Raw genomic sequence first — 24,261 nt, 5'->3', positions numbered from 1 at the left:
CTGAAATGACAGGCAGCCCCCTCCATCTCTTGGAGCAGGGGGGAGCTTCTCCACTTGGACCAGCCCTCCCTCCTGCCCAAACAGGAGATGTGCGCAGGGCTCTGCATGGCACAGGGAGCCTGTCCTCACAGTGCCTGAGCAGTGTGGGAGGTGTGGGACCCCAAAGAATCATAGTATGATGGAATCAACTAGGTTGACCTTTAAGATCATCAAGTCCCACCCTTATCCCAGCACTGCCAAGACACATGGTTTTTGAACACTTCCAGGGATGGTGATTCCACCACTGCCCTGGGCAGCCTGTTCCAGTGCCTGATCACCCTTTTGAAGAATGCTTTCCTAATATCCAGTCTAAATCTCCCCTGATGCAGCTTGAGGCTGCTTCAGGTACTCAGCCCCTGCTCTTCCCACCAGTGAGACCTGGGTTTGCTCATCCATCATTAGCCAGCTAAGCATCTGTCACTGGGCCAAGCACTGCAGGGGGAGAAGGTCCCAGGTTCCACATATTGCAGAGCAGCCTCTCAGGAGCCCTGGAAACAATAATTCAGGCTAACAAGGCTCTGGTCACAGGGCCAGTCCCTTTGACCAGCAGGAGAAGGGCTTTCTCAGGGCTTGGTGCCATCTGTACAGGCAAGAAGCAGCAACACTAACCCTGCGTGAAGTAGGAGTAGTTTACTAACCACACGACAGTGGTTTGCATGGGGTGTACGGTCCCTCCTGCTGATCTCCTGCTGATCGCTTTGATAGGCAAACCTGTCTTCAGGAAGGTCCAGCCTAGAGATCATCCTCTTCCTTGCTCCGTGATCACTATCCAAGGTACCCGCAGGGTGATGCCCGAGGGCCATGGTGGTCTAACACAGACTGACTGGGGCGTTTGCCTACTGACAGCTTAACTCCTGTCTCCATTGTGAATCCAGCCCTTTTTAGCCCTGATGTCCTTCTGCTCATCCCTGGGGTTGACTGGAAGGGAGCTCAGTGGGGGTCTGTACAGGGACAATGACAAAAGCCATGCTGCCTGGGGTCCCCATGTCTCAAAGGCTGCATGCATGCCAGTGGAGGTGCAGACCTGCTCTATTGCTCTTGCAGTTCCTCCACTGCCTTCTCTCTCAGGGTCTGGGGCCGGTCCATGCCCTGTGCATGGCTTCTCACACTGTGTGACCCAGCACTATTTCCTCCAGCCCCATGAGTGCAGCAGGAGCTTCATGCTCTCCAGCTGCCAGCCCTCTCCCTAAGGTAAAGTCCTGCTTAGAAGAAGGCAGAGCCAAGATTTCATACCCTTCTCAGCCCTGGGGCTGCTGGCAGCTCTCTCTGGTTGTAAAAGGCTGAGAGAAATCAAGTCTGTGCCCCGATGCAGACCTGGAAAATAAAGCAGCCTTAGTAATGATCTGTCACCTCTCAGCATCCCTGTGGGACAGATATCAGGTACCAGTGACAAGCTATTCCCCAGCCCTGAGGGTGAACTGGACTCCTTCTGAGGCTGCAGACCTTGCTAGCTTTTTCCAGCAAAACTACCTTCTCTGTTGCTCCATGACCTGCTCCTTCTCAGCTGCTCTGTCGCTCATGCTCCCACCCGGAGGCTTCCCGACCATCCCCTCTGATAGGAAGCCAGCTCCAGAGAGTGACCAGCTGGGCCTGGCTCACCTATGGGCTCTTTGATTTGCAGAGGAGAACGAAGAAAAGCATCCCCTGACCAGCAAGGAGGAGGAAGATCGTCGGATCGCAGAAATGGGGCGCCCAGTTCTAGGGGAGCACACCAAGCTCGAAGTCATCATTGAGGAATCCTACGAGTTCAAGGTACTGTCCACTTCTCTTGTCCCTGTTCTTCCCTTCCCTCCTTTTGGGTTTGCACTGGCAAGCACATATTGATAGTATCACAGCAAAGCAAGGCAGCTCCTGGCATCACAAGGTGTCAGAGCAGACCAAGGCATGCTTTGAAAAATGGACAAGCCAAGGCATGATGAAAGGGTGAGGGTCACACCAGTGAGATGGTGGTGGGTTAAAATACACTTTGCATCCTCACTCTGTCCATTAGCCCACAGCCATGGTCCTTGGGGGATGATGTCAGACTTTCTGTCCTATTCACACACTGTTTGTGGTTGTTGTTATACAAGCACATCAATCTGGCGAGCCTAAGATCTGACTGGGCTCCAAAATGCTGCAGGTGGCTTTAAAATATAACCTTGTTTTCACAGTGATGTGCTACCCCCAGGTCCTACTTACAGGCAGTCTTGAGTGAGCCCTGAGCCTGGGACCCCTAGGTATAGCCCAGCTTCTCAAATGGGCCTTGATCAAGTCCCAGCTAATGCTTTGATGTGGCCCAGTAAAAATTCTTCCCAAGACGCTGGCACTTCAACACCATTTGTTGTTAAACCTCCACTGAGATGGTTCAAACTCTCATCATGAGCAGGTTCAAAAGGTCTTTTTGAGCAGCAGTGAAAGGAATTGCAAGTTTTACAGTTGCTTTCACTGCTGGGACTCTTGGCCTGAGCTTAAAATCTGCTAAGCTTTTTCTGTAAGTTTATGGCTGTAAGCAGTAGTGCCAGTAGGTTTTAGCCCAGCATCTCCAGCCCCATAGTCCCTAATTCTCTTCTCTGCATCTCCTTCCACAGAACACGGTGGACAAGCTTATTAAGAAGACAAACCTGGCCCTGGTGGTTGGCACAAACAGCTGGAGGGAGCAGTTTATTGAGGCTATTACTGTCAGTGCAGGTGAGTTTGGACCACAGCTCCAGGTGAATTATGATTAACCCTGCTCGTGACTCCACTTTGCTGTATCACTAATACAAACCATAGTGGAGCAGCCAGAGGCAAACCAGGTGGCATTGTTATTTACAGGGTCTACATAAATAAGACTGCTGAGTATAGCCTTTTGGGAGAGCACCTTGTCTGATGTGTAGGAAAACTCCTGCATTAAGTGTGTCTGGAAGAGAAACACCCTGGCTGTTACCAAATGGCAGAGGGGAAAAGTCATTTCAGTGAGAGACATCTGGGAGGCAAACACAGGTTTAAATTCAGAGTGGCATAAATGACACTGGTGCGACCAGCAGTGCTCCCCATCCTTGGTTCTCCCCATACTACTGCAGTGAAGACAACATGGTACTGAGGGTGCCAAGCCCTGAAGAAAGCCGCTGAGTTCTCAATCTGTGGGCCAAAATTTGTTTTTGATCCCCGGCTTTCAGGAACTCCTGCTGCTCCAGCCAGCTGAGGCTGGAGATTATGGCTCAGTAGCCCAATAGCTGCAGCAGCATGTGATACTTGTGACCCTATAGATCATATCTAATCATATCTTCCCCCTCTTGGAGAATTGCCTTTCCCACAGAAACACCCTGCAGTACTGTTCTCACAGGTGCCAGTGCCACAGTTACCAGTACGCCCAATATAGGATATATTAGTATTCCCACATCTGTGGAAGGTGAAAGAAAGTCTCCTCCAGATGTGGTTATAAGGGCTGGAGACACTATAATTCACTAGCTGGATGTTACAACCTCACAGCCCAGCCTGGGCTGCACACACATGAGGGCAAAATCAATGAGCTTAAACTATTGGGGAAGGCAATTTGAGCTCATCTGACTAATAGTGCATTGAAATGCATAGGGTAACACTCTCACTTCCTACCTCAAGCTCTTCTGTACAGGGTAACCTTGGCCCAGCACAAAGCAATTAAAAGTGATGGCCCTATCATTTCATTTACCCCTCCACCTCTGCAAATGAGGACAGAACATTGTGCAGCAGCTATCTCCTCAAAATGTGATCTCTCCTCTTGTAGCATAGTTATTCTTAGAGCCTCCAGCCAAAAGCCTCCCATTATTTCGGATACAGCATGAACATATCACGCAAGACAATCCTTGCTGCAGGTGTTGTAGTTAATACGGCTAAACTAATCTATGCCAGAATCAATTATTTAATTGCATCCCTTATTAAAGCAAAGGTAATCACTGCTACTTGGATCCAGTCTCTGTGACACATGTAAAAACTGGGGTTATGTGAAAGACCTATTGCCACCATATCTTGAATATACAGCCACCATCAGTGCTAACAGGATGATTAACAAACATTTAATAAATGTGGCATCTTTTGGTGGATGTGAGCTGTCCCTTGCAGTTTTTTGGGGAACAGCAGTTTGTCTCTGAGCTCTGGACTTACTTTTTTTGCCAGGATTTAGCTCCTCAAGCTTTGTGCTGAGCAAGTTAAAATCCCTCGAACACTGGACTTTGAGTTTAAATTTTTACCTGCATCCCACCACAGGGAGGAGGTGAAAGTCACACTTCAAAAGGTAACATCCCAGCTGAGAAAAGAAACATTAAAACCCCACTTCCCCACCCAGTGATCAACTGGTGTCAATGCTGGTCAGGTCTGTGGAAAGGCAGTGCTGGTGCAGATTGTGCCACACCATGGCCATACCATCCTATGCTGTCCATGGGGCTGAGCTGGAGCCTCTCACCCATAGCTGCCTTCAGTGTGCACCCAACAGCCCACAGCGTTTCTTCTACAGCAAAAACATCATGGGGTTTGTGAGGCTATTCTTGAATGCACCCCTGGGTCACCACTTGACCTCACTCCGTGTTTCAAGTCACCTACACAGGATCTGGGCAGCTCTTTGAAAGAGAGATGCTACTTCTGCTTAAGAAAATGACAGACAGATCTGTATGAGTGTTATGACAGTGGCGCTCATGTTCATTTTTCAGCATCTTTTATCATTTCCATAAAGATTTAGATCCATGACAGTCCTGCTGCCATGCAGCTTGGGAAAGGATTAAAATACCTGCTGAAAATCACAGCACAGCACAGTGTACCCTTCCAGTACCAGCCTTTGCGCAATGAAGGGGGAAAAAAAAGCAGGCCAGCATAAGCTTCCCAGGCTGAAAACTGTTCCTTATCTTCACAACAATGCACAGGAATAGGATATTCATATCTGCCAAAATAATACCACCATGCCACTGATAAGCTACTGTTTCTGCCATAGTGAATTTGAAGCTTTAAAGACAAGCAACACATAATTTTTCATCAAGTTATTGTAGATACATCAAGTTTCCCATTGCTTCTATCTTATCTGTTGGTCTTGATCTGCAAAGGTGCTTTGAAGACTGAAAATTTGTGCAAAATTGCCCCCCCGCAGGATGCTAAGCAGGACTTTTCCCTGGTTAGTCATGGCTTTATTTAACAGAGTACTGAAAACCTCCAAAGATGATGTCCATCACCCAGGGTATGTGACCCAGGGCTGCACCACCCTCCTGGAGAAGACGTTTTTCCTGATGTTACCATCCAAGCTGCAGTTTGTGGCCATTGCCTCTGTCAGTGCAGAAGAGTTTGCTTCATACTCTCTGTACATGCCCTCTAAGTTGCTGTAGGTTCCCTCCAACCTCCTTTCCTCCTATTTCCTCAAGCCAGCTCCTTCCACCTCTCCCCAAAGGCAACATCTTCCAGGCTCCATTCATCTTGAATGCCCTCCAGCTTCAGCCCAGCCCTCGTGTGGGATGACATATCCGCTGTGTACAGATATCTGCATCAGGGGTTCCCTTCTCTCTTGCTCCCACTGGCTCTGTCATTACTTTTTCCCCTGCAGCTGTACCTCTGCTTAGAACCCCAAGGATGCCAGCAGAGTGCCAGGTTTGCATGTGCTGGAGCTGCGCCAGACCAAGAGCAGGTTGATTCCCCTTACAGGTTACCAAATCTCATGAAGGTGATCGTGGTCTGGGTGATCCCTGAGCCTTTTGCTTTTCTTGCTACTGTGTGCTCCATGTGCACCAGCAGCTTCCCCCAGTAACCCTGTTATGGCACAGAGCCACCATTTGCACATGGGATTAGCTGATAGCCACGTGTTGGTACACAGCAAACAGCAAGACCATTCTATCCTCCCTGTGGAGGCTTTATACATATTGTTATTCAATTAAACATCCATATTGTGGAGGAAGATGTGAAAGGAGAAATGTTACCCTGGCCAGCAGTGGGGCAGATAAAAACAGCATGGTCTCATTCAAAAGCTTATGCCAGGCTCATCAGTACTGTGGCTGCTGGGAGAAGCAGATTTTCCCAGGCACAGAGCCATCATCCCCTTAAACCCGGTGTTTGGCAAGGTAGAACCTTGTCCTCTCACCCACTGTGGTGGAGCAGAGCAAAGGCTTTGGTTTCAGTGGGTGCTCTTGGCTACTATGGGACTTGGTGCCTTTTTTCTGCAATCTCAAGTGTTCTCCAGGGAAGGAGAGTCAGGTTCACTCGTGCTGTCTGATTGGGATGAACAGCACATTGCATCCTCATGAGGTAACATACTATGTGTTACCCATTGGTAAGAAGCTCTGCCAACAGCCAGGCAGAGAGATCGGCTGGTCCACATCCTTGGAGGGATAAAAGTGCATCAAAGGCAATGACAAATTACCAACACAAGTGCAAGGTATGTCTTTAACACAACTTGCAATGGCCTTCTAATCCTCAACATTTGTGACTTAAAACCCATCTTTGTTCCTTGAGGGCAGCAGGAAAGCTCCCACTGATTTCATTGGGAAAGTGTCACCTCCCCTTCATGCCCAGGGGTGGTTCCAGCACAAGCAGGAATAGGCAGTATGCACAGGAGCTTTACCCAGCTGCCCCCAGGATGGGCAAGTCTAATCAGGCACTGGTGGTTTTCTGCAGGGGAAGACGACGATGACGATGAATGCGGGGAGGAGAAGCTGCCCTCCTGCTTTGACTACGTGATGCACTTTCTGACCGTCTTCTGGAAGGTCCTTTTTGCCTTCGTGCCCCCAACAGACTACTGGAATGGCTGGGCTTGCTTCGTTGTCTCCATCCTCATGATCGGCCTCCTGACAGCTTTCATTGGCGACCTGGCATCCCATTTTGGCTGCACCATTGGCTTGAAGGACTCAGTCACTGCAGTCGTGTTTGTCGCACTGGGGACATCAGTGCCAGGTAAGGCCAACAGCAGGGTTTGTTGTAAAGGTCCATCTCTGCCCAGTCTAGGTTTGGGTCTGGGTTGGGAAAGCCAGGCACAGCAAGGTCCTCGGCTGTGCCTGTGCAGGACCCCTGAGGACATATTTGAGGTGTATGTGGAAGCTGGTTTTCAGTCTCAGATGGACCGGGAGGACCGAACCAGGATTCAGTCCCTTTGAAATTATTACAAGGACCTTCCTCTTGCAAAGACTGTGAAGTGTCTGTTTCTGTGAACAGCCTCCAGGCATCCACTCTTAGAGTACGAAGCTGGCTTTTCATTAAAATGCTGTCTATTTTGGCAGTCCTGCACCTTCTTTCTGAGAATCTGCTCCTTTAACCTTGCCTTCCAGGTGAGTTAGGTACTAGGCCATACACGGGGCACAATGCCTTTCATGGACACCTTTGTGTGAAACCAGGTTCACCTTTGGCTCAGATGGATCAAGGTGAGGTTGCTGAGCTGGAGACACTGCTCAAAATGTGGCTTGTGAAGCCCCTAGAAGGCCCTGTCCCCACAAATGTTTGGAGACGTGTCTCCAATCAAGTGGTCACTCAGCCTCAGAAGACACAGAGACTGAGGAACTGACCAGCAAGAGAATAAAAAACGAGTTTCCATATCTCCATGCCACTTTTTCCTCCCAATGCACGTTGACTTGCTGCAACCCAGCTGCTTTTGCTACTGGCTCATCCTCCTCCTCCTACAGTGGCACCTGGAGAGCTACAGAGGCATGAGCACTGTCCCACAGCCCCATTACCGTGCTGTAACCAAGACTGAGAACAAAGGGAAATGCCTTTTCCTTCCCTCAGCAGTCAGATGCATTTCCATGGGATCTTCTTTAAAAACTAAAGCAGCCTTTTGACTTCTTTGCTGCAAATGGCCACTCTCGCTGTGCTTATAGGTGCCCAGCCCCTCCTGTTACATGAAACTGGGTCTTTGTGCCAGTCTGCACTTCACCATCTCACCTTGGAGCCCCACTGAGGAGTGTAAAGGAAACTGTAGAATTAAAAACGTGAAATCTGACCTCTCCATTTTCTCTTTCTGAGCCACACTCTGCTGCCTGTAGCCAAGGTGATCTGGGAGTGCAGACATGTTAAGGATTCATCTTCTCATCATCAGCTCAGAGTGTTCACCCAGACAGAACCCAGATGCTTATCCCCTTCCTGCTCACCCCCCTGCTGATTCAGAGCACATTTGGATGTAAAATCAACACTTCCCTATGGTGCAGAGCAGCATCGTGCTGGTCTACTTGACACAAGATCTGCCATGTAAAAGGCCAGCCGAGTTTTATCACATCTCTTTTGCCACCAGTATTAAAGCTGGTGGCGCACCCAGGCTCCTGCATAGTTTTTAGTTTTTCTCCCTAAGGGATGAAAGACAATCACTTGTTTACTAAAATGTCAGGTCTGCACAAGACACTGACTTTAATGAGGCAAAAGGATTTGGAGAGACATCATTAAAGCAAACACAAAAACACAGAAAGAAAACATCAGGAGACCTGAAGGATAGATACAAACCATTGTGGCTCCTACAAAGCTTTTCCAACCTTTTCATGTCTTTTGCCTGAAATTAGTCATTATTTTAGACATTATTAGTCAACAAATTAGTGCATGTGGAAGAAGGAGCCAACATAGTGCGTAACTGAGAAGTGCTGTCTTGTACTTTAAGCACTTCGGGGCATCTGGTGCCATACTGGGGGAAGCCCCATATTTCTGGACATTATTATTTTGCCCCTAGGCATTTTGAGACCCTGGCTCTGGCCAGATGTGCCTTCCTTGGGAGTACCTATAGACAGGGCTGTACTTTGTCCCTTTACCCACTATCTTGATTCCCCAAAAGTAATGCTGTTGACATTCGTCCCCAAGCTGCCTGGTGATGTCTCTCCTTACCTGGCTGTTTCCTGAAGGTTTCTCTCCATCTTCACTTTGCAGACACCTTTGCCAGCAAAGTAGCAGCGACGCAGGACCAGTATGCAGATGCCTCCATCGGGAATGTCACTGGGAGCAATGCCGTGAACGTTTTCCTGGGCATCGGGGTGGCCTGGTCAATCGCAGCCATCTACCACGCGGCGCACGGACAAGCTTTCCAAGTCTCACCCGGCACCCTGGCCTTCTCCGTCACCCTCTTCACCATTTTTGCTTTTATCAGTGTGGGTGTGCTGCTCTACCGGCGGAGACCTGAGATTGGAGGTGAGCTGGGCGGGCCGCGGACTTCCAAGCTGCTCACATCCTCACTCTTTATCCTCCTCTGGCTCTTGTACATATTCTTCTCATCTCTGGAAGCCTACTGCCACATAAAGGGCTTCTAAAGGGACAATCAGAGATAGTAAATATGTGTATATCTATATGTATCTATATAGAGTGATATATAGGTATAGATATAGATATAAAGCTGTGTATAATGAACAGAGAAAGAATAAAAGAGATTTGCCATGTTCACACACCTGCTGACGGAAAGCGGCTTTGGAGCATCCTTTGAACTAGGCAGGACCCCAAAGCCAGCAGGACCCCTCCCCGGGCAGCGGCCCCGGCCAGGAGCCCAGCAGCAGGGCCCTCTCTGCAACTCTACCAACAAGAGCAGCTGATAGCCACCGAGCCCTTTCCCATCGCTCTCTCCCGCCTGCCGGCTCCCTGGGAGGATGGATGCGAAGGCAACCAGGGCGCATCAGTACGGGGAAGGCCAGAGTAGCTGGTAAGAAACAGAGCAGAGGGCGAGGGAAGGAGAGGAAAGTGAGGGTCCTGATGTCCGACCACCATCCGCCTGCCTTCGCCACTCGGGAACATCCCCTCTGGCCCTGTTGGAGAGAAGCGAGAGACCGGACTGAAGACAAGGGGAAATTGGGAGCTTTCTAAGGATAGAACACAAACCGTTTTCGTCATTGATTTGGGGTTGGGTTTTTTTGTTTTGTTTTGATGTGTGTACAAGTAGCATTTCCCCCCACATGCCCCTCACCTTTGCCCCTCCGTGCTTCGGGGATGCACAAATGCAACCTCGTGTCCGGTGTCCTAAGCCGAGGCTATGCGGAGTGGTGGGGACATTCCTCCTGCCTCATCCGCCTCCTCGGGCATGCTGTCGTGGTACTTGTAACATTTGCATGAATGAAATGAACCCTATCTGTATATAGCATCCTATAGGATAGTCCTTTCAGCCATGTGGATTGAGCATTGCAGATACAAGTGTTTACTTTTCACCAGGTTTTATTTATTTTAGTTAGTTTAGTTTTGCCATAGGTTTTTCGTTCGTTCGTTTGTTTCCTCTTAGTGGGAATAAAAGGAGGGAAAGCTGTCCCCGTTTATTGCTCTGCACGTGGGTCCACAAGAAGCAATAACAGCCATGCAGATGTAAGTTTTCAGGGGAGGAAAACCCACACTCCAGAGGCTGTGGGCTCTGTCTCCCCGTGTGGCTGGGGTTCCCCCCACATCGGCCAGTCCAGGACATGCTGAAGCTAGTGTGAAGTCCTCCACCATCTGCAGGAGATTTTCACAAGGTCCCAGTGAACCTAAGTGGGATGAGCAGCAGCTGAGCCCAAGGGGGACGAGCATGGCTGGCTCCCAGCACCTTGCCTGCCTCTGTCTTTATAGCTGGTGGCTGCCTCAAAACCCCTTAGCCCCCTGCTATTCCCTGTGTCCCCAGAGGTCTAGTGACAGCCCCTGTTTCTGAGCGTTAAGCCATCAGGGTCAGTCCCTAAAGCTGGTCCTTTCCCACAGCCATTTGGAGGCAGAATAATTTAGCATAGGAGCTGAAGACTGTAACGAGATCTCCCACACCACTGGGAGCATAACCAGGAAGCATCCCCCAAGGGAAAAGGCCACATTTTGCACTGTCCAAATTTGTTATCAGTGGAAAGGATGAGATAGGGAGCTGTAACTCGGCATCACCTCCCAACTCCAGCAAGTGTGGACTGGGATAGCAAGCCAAGCCCAGGAAGGTGTGGATATAGAGCTCCCCTGTGCACAGCACAGGGATGACATTGTGCACTGGTGTTGAGAGATGTCTTCTTTCCCTACACCCTTCGCCAGGCTTCCTGGTGTCCCAGCCAGGCAAATGCCCAGACTGCACATCCGCTGATGAGCTTTTCCCACCCAGCTGAAAACCACATCTGATGCTTGTACCATAACCAATTGGCTGGGAGTATTTGTACTCATCTTGAACAATCTGTGGAAATTTTAATCAGTATGTTGTAAGATTTTCTCTAGGAAAATGAAGTTGGGGGTTTGGGGGTTTTTTTCTTCTCAAACCTTTTTTTCACTTTTGACAGGTTTTGGGGGTTTTCTTTTTGATTCTTATTGTTTTGGGGGAAAAATCAAACACAGGCGCAGGTTGTTCAGGTTTATGATTACCTTTATGTACAATGATTTCATTTTCATCTGTTTGGCTTCATTGACTTTTCTTTTGTGTGTATTGCCCACCACTATAGGCAGTGAGTCCACTAATTGTGATGATCCTTATAAATGGTACACAATACACAGACAAATAAAGTTTGTAATGATTCCTGATGGATCCAGTAGTGCTCCTGCATATTCTCTGTGGAAAACCCTCCCCTCCCATTGTCTCCCCTTATGTTATACCCATCTCTCCTTTACTTATTGGTTTGCCTTCACTGTGTTTCTGCCACTGATGGGGGCAAGGGTGCCTCCACATGCCCGCTCTTGTCCCATCTCACAGCTTTCCTCCTGCTCCATCTCCATTGTGCCTCAGGCTTGGTGTGCTGCAGTACAGACAGGGCTCGCAGTCCGCCTGGCTCTCAGAGGGATGCAGGAGGCCACCCAGGGGCAAAGCTGCAGTGCAGCTGAATTTCCCCCCTGCTGGGTCCCCCATCAGTGCTGGCTTGCCCTAGTCTGAGGGAGAGCCATGCATATGGTACTCAGCAGCTCTTTCTGCTTGCGTCTTCTAGTTACATAGAACTGCTCCTGCGCTTTCAGCCTCAAGGTGACTTGCACTAGCTTAAGCCACTAGCTAAGGACAAGTGGGAATGCAAGAGACGCATTACCAGGGCAGGGTGCATGGATGCAAAAAGAAATCTGAGACACCCCATGAGGTAGCTGAGCAAACTGAGAGCTTGCTCTGCTCTGGGCAGCTTCCTGCCCATGCCCCAGTCCAGATGCCGTGGGTTGTTTCTGATCCACATGGCTTGACAGAGCGCAGACAGCACCGAGGAGGAGAAAAGTCTCCACATAGCCAGGGATGTTGCTCCTCCTTGTGTTTCATCCAGCATCTGTTGAGGTGTCCTCAGATAAACCCTCCCCACGATGCTTCCAGGGTCCCGCTCTAACAGCTGAACTCAAACAGCAGCTCCAGAGGCAGGTCCCAGGCAGGTGCTGTCTTCATCTGGTGGGGCTCCCCCTGCTCATCCCAGTGCACTGCACATGCCTGTGGTGCATGTTCCTGGGGTTCTGCCCATGCTCCTCCCCATGTTCCTGCCTCTCCAGGGTCGGGATGAGTCTGCACAAGCGGTCACACTGGTGCCACCGGCAGGATCTGACTTTCAAGCTCCAGGCTGGACACGTGCCACTAAGCAGAAAGAGAGAGGGTAGGAGGTGGCTAATTTTGTTGCAGCATGACCGTGTCTGTAGAGGCCCAGAGGCAGTATCTGTGAAGGGATGTGTGGCAGAGCAGGTAACTAACACACCCTGGCAGCCAGAGGATTTAGCATCATCTCTGGGCTGCTCTCACGCAAACCTGGCCCTTCCCCACACCCTGTGCTGCTTTTTTCCAGCTGTGCCACTAGACCCATGATGCCTGCGGGTGCTCAGCACCCTCCAGGATGAGTGCAGGTCAAGTTTCAATGCTCATCAAGCCCCAGGCGAGCACAGCCGGTCACATCCACGTGCTTCCCCCAGGCAGTGAATCATGGAAGCGAAGCAGCTCTCCTGACCCAGTAATTACATCTGCTGAAAGGTGATGTTGAGCATTTTACTCTCATCATTTGCTTCTTCAGAATGAATTGCTGTTGCTGAAGTCATTAACAAGTCAAACGGGACTTGTGTAGCAGCTCAGTTTAACAGGCAGTAAATAACTGTTCTGCTCACAGAGCTTTCTGAAGGGAATGATGGAGCATTGCTTGCTTAGGACAAGGCCTAAATCACACAGTAAACACCAGCCTTGTTTATGCAATTATTCTCTGCCAGCCATGTGCTTTCTGGCATCTTTAACAAGCTTATGAAAGCATGATGTGTATTTGCCCAGGAGGAGCCATGGATGAGCAGCGAGCTCTCTACCTAGCTGCCACCTTGCCATGCTGAGGAGGGGGAGGACCACCCCACTGAGCCCCAGCCTGTGTTTGCAAGGGTGTAATGCCTGCTTTTCTGCACCAACCTCATCTTTAAACCAAACCTTCCAAAGGCAAAAGCAAACTGCCCTCCTCTGCGAGACACCTGCACCTGGCAGCAGCAAAGAAGGAGCACAGCCCCAGCAAGGGGTGCATCTTGCCCTCACACCCACTCTGTGGAGCACAGCCTGCCTCCCCAGGTCCCTTCTCTGATGCCAGTGCTCTCATGTCCCTGCCCGCCTCTCCACCCTCCCTCAGAAGGGAAGGGCATGGGGCACCTCTGATAAAGCCCTGAGCTCAGGGATGTTGCCAGAAACAGCACTTCAAACCCTCAGCCTGTGTCCATTCACCTGCCTTAGCTGCACTCACCCCCTCTCATCACCCCATTAGCCAAAGGCAAACTCCCTGTGGAAAACGATGCAGCATGGCACAAAGGACATTCAGAGATGGACATCCAAATAACTCAACAGAATACTGCAAAGTGCCTGGGGACAAATGGAACGAGCGCACAGAGCAGTGACAGCCCTGAGCATCTTGGCAAAAACATAGCCCCAGCTCTTCAGGGGCCAATGGGAATGGAGGCAAATCCCAGCCACAACCTGAACACATGGAAAAGGTGCAAAAGAAGCAGGGACTCTGCAGGTGCCTGGTGGCAATAGGAGCCACAAACCTACAGCATCTCATGGCTGAGCCTACCTGAACTACTACTTCCTACCCACCCATGTGCTAGGGCAGTGCAGGAACCACTTGCTCCAAAGATGCAAATCCCTTTCCTCCAAACAATGTGCCCACCCGTGTGTCCCCCATTTCCAGGCAGCCTGTGGTGGCTCTGGGGCAAGGGCAGGTTGCAAGAGTTATTGTGCATCCTTTTCCCGTCTTTCATCACTTCCTTAAAGGACAGAAGGGAAGAGGGCAGCTTTGAGCCCTTTCTGGTCCGTAACGAGCAGTCTGTAAACTCACCGTGCTATTTCTGCTATGGGCAGGGAGGGGAAAAACAGAGCCCGTGTGTTATTGTTACAGCTATTTTTAAATGCTTTGGTAAGAATCAAGTGCAATGGTATTGGGGGCCATATACGTACCTAAGGAGGAGGCTCAGAGGCATTCCAGCAGGGACAGAGCTGGGCATAGCCAGAAAGTGACAGCGAGAGAGAAAAGAGGGAAAACTTAATGCCAAGAGTATTATTCCAGGAGAAACCCCTGCGTTATTTTTGTGTAGGCTTTGGTACCCAGGCCCATTTGGGGAAGCATGTTAACGGAGCACTGGGAACCTCTCTGGCCTCTCTGAGCACATGATGGCCGACCACACACACATACACACATGCACAGCACAGCTGCAGAAATCTGTTTATCTTGTAAAGATCTGACTTGCGCAGGAAAGCATCCAGAGGCATCTGTATTCTTGCAAAAAGCACTAGGGGACAATAAATACAGCGAGATTCTTCACCTTTTAAGGACTGGATCCTGCCTCCTTTTGGAACTAGAGGTGCCAAGAGCCTTTTGTCAGCCAGCAGCACCCCTCATGCAGAGGGAAGGGACGCTGTGAAGTGAAAGGGCTTGTCTGGCCAAGCTGTTATCAGCAAAGATACCCAGAAGACTGCTGTTACTGAGAGGATTTTCTGCCTATGACATGTCCCTGAGAGCATCCAAGGAGTATCCACAGGGTCTTGTCTCTCTGGAGCATCTCAAGAACGGCCAGCCCTGCCTCTGAGCACCCAGTGTCCCCAGGGTAGTTCATCACTCTCTCCTGCACCCTCCCTTGGCTCCTTCCTGTCCTCCCAAGTGAACATCAACCTGGGGAGATGTCGGTGGGATGTCCAGCATCAGAGGGCACAGGGAAGGGAGAAGTGCTGTGGGGTCCCACCCAGACTTGGAAACTCCATTTTAGGCACTGCCAGAGCATGTCTCCCCCATGTAGCCAGCTGCCATAGCTACAGACATGCATCTTCATTTCTAGACAGCTATAGCACAGCCTCTAGCATTTTTGGCTGTCTATGGGCACCAAACCCAAGCAGTATTTTGATCTATTTGTTTCCAAACATGCATTATCTGTTGTACTGCACTAGAACAGCTCTCTGCCTCTCCCAGAACACACATACCCCAGCCCCATCTATGTGCCATTCCAGGCAGTGGTGGGAAGGAACATTAGCAAGGCACCAGCGGCATATGCTACCTGATGTTGTGGTCCTCCAGCACCCACACTGAGCCATCTCAAGGCCCCATCATGGCTGTCTGAGCAAGGAGATAATCCAGCTTGGGTCTTTCTTTGTGCTGGTCCCCCATGTAAAGCCTCTTCGCATGCCCTCTTCCTTCAGCCTCCCTGCAGAGGAATCCCCTCCTGCCCCACAACTGGGGGCTTCCATTTGAGTGCAGTCTCCCCTCTCACTGGCCCAAACAGCAGTGCTTGTTAGCTCAGGCTGTCTGTACCTCAGGGCAAAGATTAACCACTCCAAAAGGCATCTTGGACTTAAGCCCCCACAAGCAAAGGACGGTGCAAGTGTCTATGCAGCAAAGGCAAACTTCAGCATGCTGAGCCCTTCCTGCTCATCACCCAGGCACCATTACAGCCCCTATCCACAGGCACTGTTTTTTATCGTGCTGCTGTCCCTCACTCATGAGTTTTTGGAAGTTTAAACACTTCTGCTGAATTTCCACCATTATCAAGTCCCACGGATGCTCCAGCTCAACCCCAACCCTTTCTTGGCACTTCCAGAGCAAACTAATTTGAACTGGGGGTTCAAGGTCTGCCTCAACTCCTTTCTTTCAAAATGAAGCCTGTTCTTGGCGTTCTAAATATTCTAAAACTTATCTACCTGCCTACGAAACTTTCCTGCCCCTGCTTAAAATGGGTAGAGTTTAAGTAAAGCAAGTTGCAATGGCTTGGGGCGCTTATCCACGCTTATAGCTCCTGAACCCTTGCAGGACACAGAGTACTGCCACAGGGCATTTTCCTTGCAGCTCCTGACCTTTTTGTTTGGATTCATTTCTAGCTCAGAAGAATGCCTCAGAGATGAAGGCAGGGTGAGACTTGCATGGAAGTACAACCTTGCTCTGTTCCTGTGTTTTCTTGACAGTCCATGGCACTGTCATCACCCAGAGCTTGTGCCCCTTTGCCCCAGCCCAAAGCCCCTGGCAGGCTCCTTGATTACAGAAATGTGAGTTTCTGACAGATTAACTTGTTTGTAGAGATACTTAGAAACGTGAGGAGTTGTTGAGTCAGTGAAAACCTGCTGCACTAGCACAGGAAAGATTGGATCCTGGTGGTGCTAATGTGTCCCAGGTTGCCATCAGACTCATTTGGGACTGTTAATGAAAGCTTTTGCAAACCTGTAAGTTTGTGACACCCAGGTATGTAGGGAGGTGCACAACTGGATTTCTCCTTACTTGTCATGGTGCTGAGATGTCTCCCTTGCCCCTTGCTTTCAGCTATAGCCCTGTTCTTTGCCACAGTCTTACCTTGCAATAAAAGCTGAGATTAGATGCCTGTTGGATGAACTTCCCCTGTACAGATGAAAATGAACTGATGCCTGTTGTGTCTTCATTTGTTTGCCCCATGTCGCTTCCTTCATCTTCTGAGCTCTTGGGAAAAACACGTGTGCACAGCTAGCCATGCAGGGGACCTACTTGTCTTGCTCTTAATCAGGAAACATTCACTACTTCTAGCTGCTCTAGAGAGCAAAAGATTGAGATAATACCTTGTACATTAGAGCCACTGTGTTAGCAAGAAAGAAAACGTTACTTATTTTTTCCCTGACAACGACTCAGCTTCTGACAACACTTGTCTATTTTCTGTAATGCATTAAGCATTAGGAGGCACAGCTCTGCAAATAACCTGGCTTTCAAGACTACCTGTTGAGGGCATTGTTCAGCAATCCAGCAAAATGGTTTAATGTGTGGATGAAGGTGAAAAGTTGGTGAATTCTCGTAAGACTCCTGGCTCCTGCTGGAAGAAACGCATACATGCTGGTAAAAGCCACAAAACACTGAGTTTGGTACAATGCAGCCCTACGTATCCCATAGGTCCCTATGCCAAAGAGGCACGCATGGGGTGGAGATAGTACATGTAATCGAGCAAGAAGAGGACAAGGACACCATACGCTACCTCCACCCCAGCCCAACAAGCAAGCCCAAGAGATATTCCCAGCAAGAAGCAGTCAAGACTGCCAGGAAGCAAAGCTGTCATCAAGAAAGATGCTCTGAGGGCTGCAGCAGCTCTGCTCTGAAGACAGGCTGAGAGAGCTGGGCTTGTTCAGCCTGGAGAAGGGAAGGCTCCAGCAAGACCTTAGAGCAGCTCCAGCGCCTAAAGGGGCTGACAAGAAAGCTGGAGAGGGGTTTTTGACAAGGGCCTGTAGGGACAGGCCCAGGGGGAATGGCTTTAACCTGACAGAGGGGAGACTGAGATGAGATCTGAGGAAGAAGTTCTTCCCTGTGAGGGTGCTGAGGCGCTGGCACAAGTTGCCCAGAGAAGCTGTGGCTGCCCCATCCCTGGCAGTGTTCAAGGCCAGGTTGGACACCAGGGCTTGGAGTGACCTGGTCTAGAGGAAGGTGTCCCTGCCTGTGGCAGGGGGTTGGAACTGGATGAGCTTTAAGGTCCCTTCCAACCCAAACCAGTCTGTGATTCTATGGTTCTGTGAAAGCTAGCACATCTCAAAGGCAGCAAGTTTCCCATCGGACTCTGTGTGCTGCTTTCCATATCCCTGGCACAGCAGGCAGAGCCACCAACCTGCTCAGCATCCTGCAGGCAGAGGCAAAAGAGGCCTGGGATGCCCGTGCTTGTTCATCTGACCATCAGCTGTGATTTCAGCCAGAGGCTTGCAGGGATAGGCCATAATATTCTGAAGCAGAGGAAAATGAAATGGGAATCAGTCAAAAAAAAATGACAGGAGCAGTCATTTAGATCTCTTACTAATTTTCTGCTGTGATTAAGCGGTCCAGTTATCTCAATGCTTGAGCTCTCAAAATGCTCCAGTTTTCAAAAGCCATTTCTGCACACTTGAAATGCGGGGAAAGCAACTGCTCCTCTTTCTGGAGTAGAAAATAGGCTGTTGCTATGAGCTTGGAGAAGACACAGAAACACATCTGTCTTGGCAGAGACGTAATTCAAATCAGCACCTTCTTCTGTCCCACTTAGGAGTGGACTCAGGCAGGGAGCCTGCACAGCCTGTCCAAGGGATGATGGATGCTCCCCATGGATGAGGGAGCAAGGGCCCCCTGTAACTACAGGATGCAGGAGAGAAAGAGCTCAAAATGGCTCCTGAAGAGTGAGGGGAACAGCTAGTGTTTAGATGCACCCCATGAGGCACAGCAAGCAACAAGGATGCAGTGCTGTGGCACAGGTAAAGTACCTCATGGGCACACCACGCCAGGCCACTGCCGAGGCAAGGTTGTCCTCTGGTATTTGTGATGTGCTCCAGAAGTAATGCTCACACTTTCCTGCTCTCCTCTGACAGCAGCCACTGTCGCCCTGCCCAGCAGCCCGAGGGGAGCTCCCCGTCTCCCTGGGATGAGCACAGGGAGGCAGGCAGGGAGGAAGCTGCCACCACCCTTCCTGATGCACCCGAAGCACCAGTCAGCCCAGCCACCCACCACAGTCACTCTCCACATCCTGTGTCACCCGTCACCCTGTGAGTCCTTCCCCTCACAGCCACAGGGCACTGCAGGGCAGACAGATGTCTTGCGCAAACCCAGCCCGAGAAAGACAGAGAGATCTCTGATAGCCCAACATGCCACCCAATTCCCCATACTGGGGATGGGGCAGGCAGAGCCCAACTGGGAACAGCCAAATATTCCCAAAGCATGGCTGAAAGAAGAGTGTGCTTTAGAACTGGCTTGTCTGGAGACAGAAACCAGAGCATGGGTGGTAAATTCTACCCCACCTTCCCTCTGCTGCCTGCATCACTGCCCCAGCAGCATCAAAGCTGAGAGTCACCTCTGGGCTCAGCAGCTGAAGCCTCCTGATCCCTCTGTCTCTCTCATGGTTCCTCATAAGTTCGATGGCACAATGCAGCTACACTATTTGAAAAGCCATAATATCTGTTGGTACGACTCTTTTATTACCTTCGATTTATATATATTTGTTGATAAAAGAGGTCATCTTGGGAGACACTTGTAGTCTACTGGGAAATAATATTCCGATGCTGTATATTCTGTACATGTTGTATAAACAAAGTGAAATATTTAAATCAAAATGTTTGGTGGACTTGGTGGCATGTGCTGGAGGGGGAGGTTGGGACTGGACAAGTCACTCCTTGGGCCACCATAGCCCAGGCTCAGGGTACCCAGCAGAGTCACCATCCCGCTGGGGTCCTGGCCAAAGCCCATGAGACAGGGTCCGGCCTGTGGCTCCCCGGGTGCTTTTCCCCATGCAAAGGTGAAAAGAGGCAACTCTGCAAGTGAAAGCAGCCGCGCTCCATCTCCCTCCTGCGGGTAAAGCACAGAACTGGATATGGCTTTGGTTGTCAGAAACCGTCAGCGCAGCGAGCCCTGCTTCCCTCCTCCCCTGCCCAGGGTGGAAACCCTTCAGCCACCACCCAGCGTGATATCTCTAAGCCTTATGGTCAGAGAGAGACAATTCCCCATGGGGCAATATTCCAGTGGTGGCAGAGACTGGCTCTGAGCATCCGGCTGCTCCGACTCGTTTCCGTGCTAACCCCATGCAGCGGCACCAGCTGCCCCCTCCCCAGCGTGTTTATGGCAGTGACAAGCTGTGATCCTCTAATCTGACACACGCTGTTAGAAAACCTGTTTCATGTTTTCCGTGGTATCGATCTACAACTTTTGAAACCATTGGAGACAGTTGTGGTAGCCTAAAAATCGTGCTGAGCTCATCTATTTTTATATTTGTGGTGTTTTCCTATTCATAGAGAGTAGTGATCCAGTAACCCTATAGCTGAGAGTGAACTGTTCAGAATAGATATATGACTGCAGAAAATGTTTGTAAGAAATAATTTATTTGAAATATTCTGCCAAAGATAGCTCTCTAATGATCTGTAAAACGTCGTTTCTCTCTCTTTGCTCTGAATGTCATTGTGAAAGCACCTTGCTCCCCACTATCTTTTGATGATTTGCTTTTTTGTATCTTTAAGGGCAAAGAAATATGCCAATGATTTTTTTACTGGAGCAGTAAATAGAGTAGTCAGGAGGCACAAGACAACTTTATAAAGGTGATAAACGGAACCCAGTCACAATCACTCTGAAAATCCAGTTTCTCCCATAGTTCCTCTCGCGGACAGATGGGGTTTGAAGGCTGGGACAGTTCTCTAGCAGGAAGGTCTCAGTTTCAGCTGCTGTCGCTGCTGCGTTGCTCACTTGAAGGAGAGAAATCTCTCAACCACCCATTTGCAGTCTTGGGGCATTTGAACTCCTCATGGATAACTTTTGCCTCTTCATTATCTATGAGCACAATACCTTTGTTAGCCCTTGAGGCCCTGTGGCACATGAGTAACCCTTGCTCAGGGCTTTGCAGGGATTCAGCCTGATGAGGTCTGGCCCCTGCCAAAGCTATTCCCACAACACACATGGCACATGCAGCAAGAAAGAATCCTGCTGACACCCAGATCTGTCCCCTTGCCCACATGGGGACAGGGGCAGAGGAGACTCAGCCACTGTGGGACATGACGCCTTATCAAGAGGATCCATCCCTGCAAGCACACAGCTGAACAGGGAGATGTACAGCCCATGACCAGGGATGAGCTGCTCAGATTAGTCTGTTCAGAAATTACAATTCTGTTTTTTAATAGAGAAAAGTCTTATTTCCCTTCTTCATTTCTCCCTCTTGAGAGAACTTTTCAATGCTAGGAAAAGCCTTCATTACCTTCTGTGATCCCCAAGTCTGTTGCAGTGGAAATACATCCACATCCATTAGGCTGCACCACATCAGAGAGATTTTTGGCTCAGGTTTTTATCTTGCTTCTGAGCAGATTCTCAGTTTCTTGAATTTCTTGTTCATAAAGGTCTGCAGGAATTAATTGGTAATAAAGAAATGGGGCCCTGTTCCAGTGGATGGGTTTCCACGTGCACTTCAACTGTTGACTCATGGAAGGTCAGGCATGTGTGCAAGTGCTTTATTGAACAGGCACCCAGAAACAGAGATGTGAAATGCAGTTTCCAAGCTGTGGGGTACATACGAGTGTGATGGAAGCACCACCATCCATCAGGTCAGGCAATCACGCAGCAAAGCACGCAGCACACTGGGAACCACATCCAGAGCACTGGTATTCCTCTGTGCAATGAGCTCTCTGAATCCAGGGGTAGGCAGCTGCTGCACCACAGGGAAAAGTGAGTGAGCTGGGAAGACAAGTGTGAGACGAATTGGATTTCTGATCACTGTGCATTTTGTTAATTAGTGAATTCAAATAGTTTTATTTTTACCAAAAACAGATAATCTTTATTCCAGTAAAGACAACTGTTGACTTGAAATATATAAATATATATATATTATTTGAATGGTTTATATCCTGTTGCTCTAACTACATAAAATGGAAACATGTTGCAAGTTGTGCCATTCCAATGTACAAAATAAATGACTTTTTCCCTGCATGCTGCCTGGGTATGTTGTGATTTGAATTAAGAGTTATATTTGAATTGCCTTATTCAAGAGGTTGTATGTTACCTAAGTGGGGAATGACCTGGCACTGTTCATCACATTACATGTGTACTTGATGCTGTGTTATGTCAAATTCAGATGAGTTGTCTGTCATCTGTGTATTTTGTGGGAGACCTTTTCTCTTGTTAAACTGTGATATGTAAACCTCTCATTGCCTGAAATAGTCAGAGTTGTATAAATCAGTGTCTTCAGCTGTTTTCCTAATTTTATCACAATTCCTAACACGAAATATAGATGTTTGTAAATTCTTCATTCATTTTGTCTATTTTTATGTAAGAGGCTTTTTTAATCTGGCAAAGGAGTAAGACAAGGCAGCTTCCCTCAAATTTTTCAATCAAGGCTCAGTTGCATTTCTATCCCTCAGCAAGAAGCAACAAACAATTTTCAGCAGCCACAGACGGAATTAGGGATGTGTGTTTATTGCTATTATCTCCTCTGGCTCAGATGGGCCATTATCACTGCAGAACACAATGATTAATGACAAGCCAGGCGTGATGTTTCTGTAGTGACAGCCCTCTGGGAACCAGGCGCTTTACAGCAGCTTCCTCAGGCCCCACACCTCTGCTGTGACACGGATTGGGTGGGAAGGGAGAGGGTAGATGTCCCCGCCACAGCCAGACAGCCCAGGAGAAAGGGGAGAGATGTTGCTTACTTACTAATCCTGGCTTCAAAAGGCTTTTTATCCTTATACAAGGCACCCCAAGGCTGTGCCATCTGCCCTCCTGCATCATACCCTGGCCATGAAAAACACATCTTGACTGTTGTGGTTCTGGGCAACCTGATCTAGTTGAAGATGTCCCTGCTTATTGCAGGGGAGTTGGAACCAGATGACGTTTGAAGGTCCCTTCCAACCCAAACTATTCTATGATTCTATTCATTAGTCCCATGGCTGCAACACATTTCTGGAGGCCAACATCCTGTCCTGATCTGGTGCAAAATCCCCCACAGTGGCTCTGGGTTCAAGACACGAGATCATGTTACTCCGTGGCTGATTAACAGCAATGTGCTCCCCATGTAGACATTAATATAACATGTACAGGTGGGACCCTTCAGAAAACATGCCATGCTGTTGAAGGAAGCAGCACAAGGTCGGCACAAATCTGTTTCAGTGGCAGCACAAGGACAAGAGGAAATACAATGCCCCCATGCAGCTCTACCATGTCATGTCTCCACCAGACACAACGGTCATGTCTATTGGCTGCAGCACCATGTGGCCAAGAAACCGGTCTGTCTGGGGAACAGACCCCTGAAGCCCAACTCCAACTCCCAGCTGACCAGAGTATTTCTGAGCATTTTCCCTCCATGCCTAAAATGCTGAATAAAACACTTGTTGAAAGCTTTAAAACACTCTTGCCAGTGCCAGCCACAGTCCCGCTCAGCTGTACAGGTACCGTATCATCCTCAACACAAGCAGCATAAATGCTTCAGGCATACAAAACCACACTGAGGTGTTTCAGCCATGGCGTAAAAGCCTCACTGTGCTCTCCCCACTCCTCCAGTTTCTGCCCATCACTGCACCACATGAAATGCTGCTCAGTAATCATAGAAACTCATGGTCAGGGAAATAAACTCCTGGAGCAGGACAAGCCATGGTGCTGGTTTATTGATTCCCTTACCAGGGTTTTGAGTGCTAAAAATGTCTTGTCCCATCCAGAAACACATCTCACTTTTCTTTTATCCTTGCTTTAGTCTTTGCAGGCGTCAGGTTTGAAGGATGCTGCTGGAAAAGGCTGAGGTACTGAAGGGAGGAGGTTGTCAGAGCAGCATCCTGGAGATGGACAAGAGGAGTGGTGAAACCAGTTTTGCTACAGGCACCCTCCACTTTTTTTGGGTTTTAAGTGCAGGGTAAAAATGCTAAATTTTTGCCTTATCCATTGTGGGGCTCTCAGCATGACCCCAGAAGTGCCTGTGGTAACAACCCCCCCATTTCCTGCTTCAATCCCTGTTGACGAAAGGCACCATCTGGAAGTCATCGAAGGAAAGGGAAGAGACCCCATGGCTTTTGGTGAGCTCCTTGCAGCAGCCTGACACTGAACGCCCATCACCCCGGTTCCCCTCTGTGCTGGTGTCAGCAGGGATAGTGTTACTTTTCCTCCTAGTAGCTAGTGCAGTGCTGTGATTTGGCTTTAGTCTGAGAACAATGCTGGTAACAATTTTAACCTGCCAGGTCCTTGGCTCACATGCACAAGCTCTCGCTGCAGGAGCGTGTACAGGAGGACATCCTCAGGGATGGTGATGGGGACAGGGCTTGTCCACAGCAGACCTGACCTACCATAGATGGTTAGTGTGGGAAAGCACCTGGGTCCTTTTCACCCAGCACACGGGTAGCCCCGCTCCACGCCAGGCTTGGACTGGGGCCGCACGGGTTTGCAGCCGCTCAGCTGCCGGAGAACCCCCCCAGTGCCGCACCGGTGCCGAGGCCCCGCACAACTCGGTGCACGTCATGGCAGCGGTGTTTCCCGCGGGACGCACCCC

General features: G+C 49.5%; 1 protein-coding gene across 15 annotated transcripts in view; it reads left to right on the top strand.

Annotated features, from left to right (window-relative positions):
• Positions 1–9,358, top strand: part of LOC104403526 (sodium/calcium exchanger 1) — a 104,171-nt gene extending 94,813 nt beyond the window's left edge. For 6 of the 15 annotated variants that reach the window (XM_010011687.1, XM_010011685.1, XM_010011684.1 and 3 more), the window contains 5 exons: positions 745–813; positions 1,661–1,791; positions 2,607–2,706; positions 6,625–6,900; positions 8,848–9,358. In XM_010011687.1, coding sequence (XP_010009989.1) covers positions 745–813; positions 1,661–1,791; positions 2,607–2,706; positions 6,625–6,900; positions 8,848–9,224 — 953 coding nt within the window. In that variant the 3' untranslated portion in view covers positions 9,225–9,358. Of the gene's footprint in view, positions 1–744; positions 814–914; positions 932–1,660; positions 1,792–2,606; positions 2,707–6,624; positions 6,901–8,847 lie in introns of all 15 variants that reach the window. The other 9 variants (XM_010011690.1, XM_010011688.1, XM_010011689.1 and 6 more) reach the window with 4 other exon arrangements.
• The last annotated feature ends 14,903 nt before the right edge of the window (positions 9,359–24,261 follow it).

The sequence above is a fragment of the Nestor notabilis genome, unplaced genomic scaffold (genome assembly GCF_000696875.1).
Source record: "Nestor notabilis isolate BGI_N333 unplaced genomic scaffold, ASM69687v1 scaffold16093, whole genome shotgun sequence".
NCBI lineage: Eukaryota > Metazoa > Chordata > Aves > Psittaciformes > Psittacidae > Nestor > Nestor notabilis.
The sequence above is the reverse complement of the archived record's forward strand: the minus strand, read 5'-3'. Positions and strand labels throughout refer to the sequence as shown.